The sequence below is a fragment of the Oryzias melastigma genome, linkage group LG5 (assembly GCF_002922805.2).
Source record: "Oryzias melastigma strain HK-1 linkage group LG5, ASM292280v2, whole genome shotgun sequence".
Classification (NCBI taxonomy): domain Eukaryota; kingdom Metazoa; phylum Chordata; class Actinopteri; order Beloniformes; family Adrianichthyidae; genus Oryzias; species Oryzias melastigma.
The window spans coordinates 32,857,178-32,867,814 of record NC_050516.1 but is presented as its reverse complement, the minus strand read 5'-3'; the positions used below and the strand labels follow the sequence as shown (position 1 = coordinate 32,867,814).

Sequence of the window (10,637 nt, the reverse complement as noted above, 5' to 3'; positions counted from 1 at the left end):
ATACATTTTGTTTTAGGATTTTTTTATTGTCCTTAGCTTTTATTAAACTAAAGCGACTCCAACCGGATTTAACTCCTTTCTGGATCACAGCAACTTTTACAGAAGAAAACAGTTTCTCATGAAACTCTGAAGTAGTTTTTGTGTTGCACATGTAACTGGTTCAACTGTGTTGGTCTGCGTTGTGTTCAGGTCAGGTGAATAAAGATCAGGCTCCGATGTTGATTTCATTTCTTTTAATCTGGTTGACAGAAAACAAATGTTACTCTGTTGTCCAGGATTTTCTTCAGTGCTTCCCCCTAACGACTGAAATTTGCACGAAAAAAAAAGAGAAGTCAACTCAAAATAGACGAAAAATGGCGCGTCGGCTCGTTTAAAGCAGCTAATAACAAAAATAACACATTACAAACCAAGGAAAATTAATGCAGTACCATTCCAACTTTTGTTAAATTCTGATGAAACAAATTCAAAAACAGTTTAAGCTTATATATAATTACAAAGAACGGACACAAGGAGGAGCACGTCTTACCTCAGCCACAGCCCGCAGCAGTCTGAGTTAGCATGTGCAGCACCGACAGACAAACACCCACGTAGAACTGTTCATAAAAAAAACTATTTACATCAAATTTGGTGGAATTAAATAAACTAAACAAAACACCTGTTACACAAAAAGGTAAAACACAGACTCGTGTTTGTCTGTAGGGTTTTAGATCACACTAAAATACAAGAAATAGTCACGACCAAGACGAGGAGCATTGGCGATTCACCAGGAATCTGAATTCCCTCCCGAGTGGAAAAAGGAACAACACGTGTATCACACTGCACCAAACATTACATTTTAGCACTCCTGACTGTCATAATTCTTTAGTCGTTTATGGGAAGTAAGCAGTTCATATCAAAGGGTTATTTTTAAATTTTATTGTATTTGTTAACCTTTTAACACCTGAGGCGTCACCGGTGACGCTAAACTCAAATCTATAACATACTGTAACTTTTCAACCAGATTCTGGATTCTCGTCGAGCCGTTTTTCTCCTTCACGATCCACTAGAATTATCGTGTTAATGTTTGAAAAGTTACAGTAAATAAAAGGACGTAAAGACTGGTGTTAAAGGGTTAAAGTTTGATTTCTAAACCACCTGTTTGGCCCTCAGGTACGCCTGGACGATCGCCCAGTGCCGAACGTGCGGCTCCCACATGGGCTGGAAGTTCACGGCCACCAAGAAGGACTTGTCCCCTCCTCGGTTCTGGGGTCTGACCCGCTCGGCCATGCTGCCTCGCATCCCGCCGGGGGAGGGGGAGGAGGGCAGGGGGGGCTCCCGCCTCTTCTGCCTGTGACGGCCGACGTCCGTGCCCGTCGAGGACGCGCCGATCGTTGACGCGTGTCGCCGTGGAAAGGTCGCGGGAGCAGACGCGACCTCATCACCGCTGCTCTGGAAGGACAGGAGGAGACGCTGGTTTTTACCCGCTAGAGAAGAAGTGAGAGACGAAACGTGTTGCTACCACCCCTGCATGCGGCTCTCCAAACTCCACCCATCCTCCGAGTTCTGTCGACCTGTTGGCTCTCCACGCGTCGACGTACTTACAGATTCTGACTGCATGCAGCACTGAGGTTCTGTCCGCCACCTTAACCGCTCAACGTGCTGTAAATTCTGCCCGCTTTGGATCCTCGTGAGCTTGTTGTAGCTGTTATCATAGCTGCTGTAAAAAACTGTTGAAGACGATCAAAGTGAGGGGTTATTTCCACCTGTGGAGCAAAAAGAAAGTTGTATTTTTGTATGAATCAATAGGATGTGTGGATAAAACTCTAAGTTATAAATTTTGGATGTAATAAACAGAAATCAGAAGTGACAATAAGAATAATGTGTAATATTTCTCACATAATCAGTTTTATATTCATCAGAGGCTCATTGTTCAGCTTGATGACTCGCTTCAGGAGTCGAGCATTATCTCTGGTCGCACAAGTCGAAATGCTCCATGTCTCAGTGCCTCTTTTCTAAGGCCAAAGCTAATTAAGACAGAAAGCAGGAGGAGCGTTTAGCCGTTTCCTTTGAGTTTGTTCATGACGCGTGACACGATAAGAATGCTGATCCATGTCTTTTTAATAAACCATCTGTGATCCACTGACCAGAACGAACGATTGGAGACACCAAGGTGATGAAAATGTTTATCATTTTTAGGTTTTTAATTTTGTTTTTAGACTTCTCGTGTAAACTGCTGCTCCTGTTTCTTTAGCTGTTAATAGGACAGTTAGCGAATTATTTTCAGAACCGTTTGCATCAAGGAGTCGGTATTCAGATGTACTGAAAGCAAAGAGAGATTATAATAAATGATCAAATGCTCCTTCATTTCATATGTTGTTTTCTTTTAAGTGAGTGCTTGTGGGAAGTATATCATCATCACATTTTCACATTCATGAATTTGCGGCTAATAATTTTTTTAGAAAAGCTCGACAAAGTTGAGCGTTGGTTTAACCTCACTGTTTGGAAAAATACACATTTATGTTTCTATGGCCACTAAACCATTCATTTATAAACATAATTTTTAAATATTGAATTATTACATTGGTATTTTTTTCTGTAATTGTTTTTTTTTATTTGATATCAACAAATACAAGTTCCTTTCAAAATAAAATACACCCTTTATCAGATAAGATCCTGCAGCACATTTACTTTAATTAAATATGCAAGAATGTCTGCCAAAGGCATGGTCCACGGCCAAGACAAGCCAGAGGCGTGGTCCACAGCCAAGACAAGCCAGAGGCGTGGTCCGCAGCCAAGATGAGCCAGAGGCGTGGTCCACGGCCAAGATGAGCCAGAGGCGTGGTCCACAGCCAAGACAAGCCAGAGGCGTGGTCCGCAGCCAAGATGAGCCAGAGGCGTGGTCCACGGCCAAGACATGCCAACGGGGTGGTCCACAGCCAAGACGAGCCAGAGGCCTGGTCCACGGCCAAGACAAGCGAGAGGCGTGGTCCACGGCCAAGACAAGCCAGAGCCGTGGTCCACAACCAAGACGAGCCAGAAGCAAGGTCCATGGCCAAGACAAGCCAGAGGCGTGGTCCACAACCAAGACAAGCCAGAGGCGTGGTCCACGGCCAAGACAAGCCAGAGGCGTGGTCCACGGCAAAGACAAGCCAGAGGCGTGGTCCACGGCCAACACAAGCCAGAGGCGTGGTCCACAACCAAGACGAGCCAGAGGCGTGGTCCACGGCCAAGACAAGCCAGAGGCATGGTCCACGGCCAAGATAAGCCAGAGGCGTGGTCCGCAGCCAAGACGAGCCAGAGGCGAGGTTTGTTTGTTTGTTTATTAAGGATCCCCATTAGCTAATGGACATGCCAGCAGCTATTCTTCCTGGGGTCCCACTTTCTTAAAACCACAAATGCGATACATAAACAAACAGATAGACTTGTACATGTACACACCACAAAAAAAATAAATAGAAATAATACGACAAATACAATAACAAACAAAACAAATCAAAACACAAAAACTCCACAATTATCTTGGTTCAATCCAGGTTGGAAACTCTGAATTCAAGACCTGACTTCAGCCTAGAACAACACTTTAAAACCAACAACACATCCAGTTTTAGTCCAGTGCAGCCTTTTTATCGTTGTTGGGTGAAAATGAAAAGTCTTAGTCTTTTAGAAAAATTATTTGTATTGATTTGTTTAACTAAGTATTGTGGTAATGAATTCCACGCCACCATTGCTCGATACTGAACCCTTCCCTGACCATAACCAGACCGACATGAAGGTAAAAGAAATCGACTCTCACTTGATTGTCGTGTAGAATGTTGATGTACATCACTAAAGAAACATAAATTACTATATAAAATCTCAGGTCTTTTATTGATAATAATATTGTGAATTAAATTAATTAAAAGGTACTTAATTCTGCCTCTCACACTTAGCCAGCCCAACTGATGATGCATTGTAGTGATACTTGTTGTAAAAGGACAGTTTAAAGCAAGTCGGGCGGCTTTGTTTTGAGCTATTTGTAATTTATTTAGATTTGATTCTGTTGTATTCGACCAGATAGTGGCACAGTAGTCAAGGTGTGAAAGGACTAAGGACTCAACTATCATCTTCTTGATATTACCAGGCATATATTTTTGACACTGTCTGACCATAGCCATACTTCTTCCCATTTTACCCAATATTTGCTTAATTTGATTATTCCATGTCATTTTGCTGTCCACAACAACCCCAAGAAGTTTAGCTTCAGATACTTGTTCAATTGGGCTCCCACTCACAGACAGATTAAGAACAGGTGAATCTTTCAATAAATAGCTTGATCCCAACATCATACATTTAGTTTTTTCTGCATTAATGACCAACCTATTTACATTAAACCAATTCTCAACTGCTCTCAACTCATCATTGAGATCTTGACTCAGATGATGTGCATTGGTGCCAGACATATAGATTGTAGAATCATCAGCATAAAGTGCAATAGTGGCATGTTTCAAAACAAAAGGTAAATCATTCATAAAAATTGAAAATAAAAGTGGACCCAAGCAGCTGCCCTGTGGTACCCCACAACATAGCTTTTGCTTCTCTGAATAACTGCCATTAAACAGAACAGTGAATGATCTATTATCAAGATAACTTTTAATCCATTCAGTGGCAGAAGTTTCAAATCCATAACTATTCAGTTTATTTATCAGTAACTCATGATCCAGTAAATCAAAAGCTGCACTTAAATCTAAGAATACAGTCCCAACCATTCTTTTTTCTTCTATTTCATGTAACCAGTCGTCTGTTATTTGTGCTAAAGCTGTTGTAGGGGAATGTCCTTTCTTATAAGCATGTTGATAGATGGAATTCAACTCATTTTCATTTAAATAAAAATTAATTTGATCATAAACTATTTTTTCCGTTATTTTGCTAAGAATTGGCAAAATACTAATAGGTTGACTATTTTTACCAGAGAAAGGTTCTTTGCTGTTTTTTAACAAAGGCACTATTTTGGCTGTTTTCCAGGCAACAGGACAGATACATTTTTCTAAACTCAAATTAATTAGATATCGTATGGGTAAAGCGATCACATTAAATACTAATTTCAACAAGTATGCATCCATTTCATCTGTGCCTGCTGGTTTTATTTTAATTGATTTTAAGATGTCCTCAACAGCAGTTAAACTTACTTTTCCAAATTTAAATGTACACAACTTTTTACCTATAATTTTATCTTGAATTATTTGACAGGATGATTGAGTTGTATGTTTGGAAATAATATTTTCTTGTAAAGTGTGAATTTTCCTTTTAAAATAGTCACCTAAATAGTTTGATATATCTCTAGGTTTTGTCAAAAATGATCCATTTGCTTCCAGAAAAGTTGGAGTGGACTTAGCTTTTCGTCCTACTAGTTCATTTAATATATTCCACATTTTGTTATTATCTGTTTTCACGTTCATAAATTTCTGTCCATAATATGCTTTTCTTTTAGATCGGTTTAGTTTGGTCACAATATTCCTTAATTTTTTGTACTTATTCCATACTTCTTTATTATCAGACGTTATTGCTTCAGACTTCAGTTTGTCTCTTTGCTTCATATGTTCTTTAAGCTCTTTATCTAACCAAGGAGAAGCACTGCTTCTCACACTCATTTTCCTCACTGGAGCATGTTTATTCATAATTGGTATGATTAAATTGTTGAACACTTCTAAGGCTTTATCTGGATCCTCTTCTAAAAATACTTGTGACCAATCAACACTCATCACATCTTCCACGTAACTATTTTCATTGAAATTTTTAAATGTTCGTTTGATTATGAAGTTTTGTCCAGATTTGGGAACTTTGGTCTTCCTATTTATTACAATTAAATTATGATCACTGAACCCAACACAAATTGAACTAGCTTTTGAACAAAGAACAGCTGCACTTGTAAAAAGTAAATCAATACAGGTAGATGTTTTTGTTCCATCTGCTTTATAAAAAATTCTTGTTGGCGTTGATACCACTTGTTGCAAATTACAAATATTTGTAATGGATTCTAATTTATTTTTAAGAGAGCAGCTTTTTAAATTCCAGTCGATATTCAAATCACCTAGGAAATAAATTTCTTTATTTAAATCACAGACTTTATCTAACATATAAGAGATCTGATCTAAACAGAATATTGATGCATTTGGAGGCCTATAACAGCAACCAACGAGAATTGGTTTTATATGCAATAATTGTATTTCCAGCCATAACACTTCTATTCCTAAACAACCCAGATCAGTTCTAACTTTTAGAGGTATCTGATGTTGAACATAAAAAGCTACTCCACCCCCATTTGCATTTCTGTCATGTCTATATAAACTATAACCATCTATATTTAAGAGAGAATTATCCATAGTGACATCTAAATGTGTTTCACTCAAAGCTAAAATTGGTCCATGGCCAAGACGAGCTAAAGGCGTGGTCTGTGGCCAAGACGAGCCAGAGGCGTGGTCCACGGCCAAGACAACCCAGAGGCATGGTCCACGGCCAAGACAAGCCAGAGCCGTGGTCCACAACCAAGACAAGCCAGAGGGGTGGTCTGCGGCCAAGACGAGCCAGAGGCGTGGTCCACAGCCAAGACAAGCCAGAGGCGTGGTCTGCGGCCAACACGAGCCAGAGGCGTGGTCCACGGCCAAGAACAGGAGCACAGATGATCCACCAGGAATCTGAAATAACTGCTCCCCCAGAGGGGAGTAAGAAAGAGGAACAACATATGAATCACACTACATCACACAGAAGCATGGAGAACGTAATTTAACAAATAATGGAGAACAGAGGAGAGGTGAAGTAGATATTGTAAGCTGAAATTGCAGATATGATTGGGCTTTGATCTTTTCTGGCAGAGCACTCTTCCTGGAAGGGGCTGTTCCTCCACATCTATACATGTAAATGTTCATATACTATGAGTGTGGGGACCCAGTTGTTCTCTGAGATTAGGAGGGGCTGGTGCTCAGAGAGCTGAGTTTTAGAGGAATGATCAGTTAGAGATGCATGAATGGATTTTGAGAGGAATTAACATTATAATACACCTGAAAGTAAAAAAAATGATTTTGCGTGGTGTAGGCCCTTGAAATATTTTTGTAATTCCTTTTTTATTTCATTTTCTGATCATTTTTTTTGCTTTCAAAGGATTCCAGATGTCCCAGTGGTCGTGTTGACGCCACTGCAGTGCGCTTTATATTACAGCTGACTTTCACTCACCTATAAACCAATAAAACGGATGCTTCTCTGGTGAAACCAGTTGCCTGGCTCCAGTGAAAGCCTTCTGCTTATTTTTCCGTGTCATTTGTGTTTCACAGAGTAAAAATAAACATCCAGGTTTGAAGCTCAGGCACTGCTGGATTTCATGAGTTTTTAGGTGTTTCAAAAACAGCATCTGGAGGTGATAAAACATCACTTTGAAGAATCCTAAAAACACGAGTGAGAAGAGGTAGAAACAGGTAGAAAACCTTTTGTTCTGCAGGCGTGGAGTGTCCTGCAGACAGATCAACATGTCCCTTTATTACACCCGCGTGCAGCTGTCTGTCTGCATATGCTGTGATTGTCCCACATTAGTGATTGTGCAGACAACACGTGTCCCGGTAGCATTTGTATGCCGACTCGGCAGCAAGAGTTGAATTGAATTCACCGCATGTGGGATGGAAAACGTGTCCACCATTATCCACAACAGAGTTTTTAAATGCAAGGACTCAATATTATCATCTCTATTAAAGCTACGTCTCACTGTTTATCACAGCAGCTGCTTTCTAAAGAACCTTACTTTCATGAAAGGAAAATAAACTCTGTGTTCTAACTGAAGGTGTTGCAGCAGGACATTTATTGGTTATTTGGATTACTCTTCCAGCTAACGGCAGGGCGGTTCCTATGGAGCCAAACAAGAAGAGCCCAGATGTGGGAGGGGCTTGCTCTGGTTTGTGTGTATGGTGTAATTGGCCAAATGAAAACAGAAAAAGGTTTTTGTTAATTGATGCTAAAATAACGAACAGAGTATTTTGCCCTGACCCGACTGAGTTCTTAGATCAATGGAACATCAGACAGAGTGAAGGCCATTTTCAGCTCTTCTCTTAGTTCGCTGCAACCACTCTTCCATCTGCTTTTAGCCAAGGCCACGTTCACCACGATTGACATTCGTTTAGTACAGGAAGTTATTCTGCATTCATGTGTTGTTGGAAGATTTGCTGTTTTTCTGACATTCATGTGTGTTTTCTGAGTCGGACATTGATTTTTCTATCATTCCAACGCCTCATAAATGCAGCATTTCTCTAACTTTGCATTTTTCCTGTTTTTTTTCTTGACAGACTTTAACTTATTGGTGCAATTTGCACTAAATTAAGATCAAAAGTCACAGTTTTTAAATAAAAAACTCTGAAATGTTCAGTTTTAAAATGTATATCAATTTTCAATCAGAACAACTATGAACTGTTGGTTTCACATGAAAGTTTTCTTTTTCATTTTGAGCATTTGTTCGACCCCACAAATGCGATACTCAACCTACTCAAAGGAAGGTCAGTTTTATAGCTTCTCTAACAAGCCTAAGTGTTTTCAGCTGTGCTAACATGATTGTTCAAGGATTTACTAATCGTCTGTTAGCCCTCTGACCATAGAACATTTATAAATGAACTGGACATAGCAACCTATAGGAAATGTCTTACATCCAGCCCTCGCTAAATCACTGGCATTTCCTGATACAATAAATTCATTCATTCATCCTCTTAGCCGCTTGTCCATTTTGGGGTCACGGGGGTGCCGGAGCCTAACCCGGTTACTGATGGGTGAAGGCAGGGTACACCTGGACAGGTCACCGGTCTGTTGTAGGGCCTCAATCCCACACTCACACCTAGAGACAATTTAGATCAGAGGAGTCAAACTCAATCGCACAAGGGGCCAAAATCCAAAACACACCTCAGGTCGCAGGTCGAACAGGACAGACATTTATCGAACACTCTAAAACTGCATTTTAAAATTTTTACCTTTTTATCAGAAGTATGAACTAGGTATATAGCATCACCGGCGATAATGAAGATGAAGATGCTGAAATTAATAGCTGAAAACACTGAAGATGATAGCCAGCTAAAACATTAGCTAAATGCTAAATTAGCCTAAAAAAAAACTTAGGTTAGCCAAAACAGCTAACGTGTAGCTGAAATATTAGCTAAACTTCAAAATATCCTAAAAAACTGAAATTAGCTTAAACTAGCCAAAACAGCTTGAGTGTAAATTTTAGCCTAACTCCAAAATAGTCTAAGAAATCTTAGTATAAATGCCAAAATAATCCAAAAAGCTATCAAAATGCCAATTTTTCAAACTTACAAATTGTAACTTTTTAACATAATTATGAATAATAAAAAGGCAGGAATATTATTCCAGAATAAATCAACTTAAACCTTATTTTTTCAAATTTAAACAAGTTAGAAATTACCTCAAGATAACATCGGGTCATTAATAACAATGAAATAAAATGATCTGGAGGGCTGGATAGAGTTAGCCGGAGGGCCGGATCTGGCCCCCGAGCCTCATCTTTGACACCTGTGATTTGGAGTAAGCAATTAACCCATGTAGCATGTTATTGTTAAAAGAAATTAGGATTCAAAAGAACGTGCTAAGAATAATGCATCAGAGCAATAACAGTCTATTTCTCAAAGGAAGTCTTTGGGATTTTAGTCTTCCTGAAACCAGCAGGTACTTCCTGTTTGGAACACCAGAGGGGAGGGGTTGAGCGGTCCATCTTTTACTGTCTATGCTTTATGAGGTAACACTTTAGAACACGGGAGTTATTGGAAACGGGCCTTGAGTCACCTATGAAGGTTACACACCAAAAAACAGACATTTACAGCCAGAAACGTCATTTTTTAGTCATTTATCACATTAATAATGTGAAGAGTGTAATTAATGTGTTCAAAGTTATAAAAAAAATATGATTTTCTTAAAAAAATAACAAGAATATGTGTAAAACTTAATATTGATATGGGATCCCAGGCCAAAAACAGGGTTTTTGACACCTTTAACTTCAAATATTTCACAGAAAGGTGATGTTTTACTCTGACAGTTGGTGCAGAAATGTCTCTAAAAGTTTGTCTAGCTGCTCTTCTGGGGCTTGTTTGGCTCCCTCCAGGAGCTGCACGGTTACATTTCTGCAGCATCTGTAAAGGTGAATCATAAAATCATACAATAAAGTCTAATGACTGATGGTTTCTATGGAGTCAAAGGTTTTCTCACGAAGGTATTTAGTGAGTTCACGTTTCTAAGAAGTTATGCCTTCTGCTGCTGCCACAGCAACACCAGCAAAGAGCAAAAAGTTTTATTCCTCTGTGGGTTTTCCATGGCGGTCATGTAAACAAACCACCAGATATTAATGACACTATTTAAAATGAACTGTCTTCCTTCGGGATGGTTAAAAATATGTCCGATCTGGAAATGTTTTTGCTTTGCATAAGAAAAAAAACATTGTTCCCGCAAAATAAAAGCTTAAAAGATGTTTTGTGCGTTCAGCTCAAAGATTCTTCTCTCTCAAAGAGCTTCTCTGAATCTGGATCACATTCTGTAGAAACCATAAACCATGTTTTAAATCATGTGTTTTAACCACAAATTGACTTTATTATCAGATTCAACCAGACGAAAATGTATCAAAAATACTTTATTTCATGTCTGTTCTG

General features: G+C 39.3%; 1 protein-coding gene across 1 annotated transcript in view; it reads left to right on the top strand.

Annotated features, from left to right (window-relative positions):
* Positions 1 to 2,343, top strand: part of crbn (cereblon) — a 14,376-nt gene extending 12,033 nt beyond the window's left edge. Inside the window, exon 11 of the mRNA XM_024270977.2 lies at positions 1,150 to 2,343. Within this exon, the coding sequence (XP_024126745.1) occupies positions 1,150 to 1,333 (184 nt within the window). The 3' untranslated portion in view covers positions 1,334 to 2,343. The remainder of the gene's footprint in view (positions 1 to 1,149) is intronic.
* Positions 2,344 to 10,637: the final 8,294 nt, after the last annotated feature.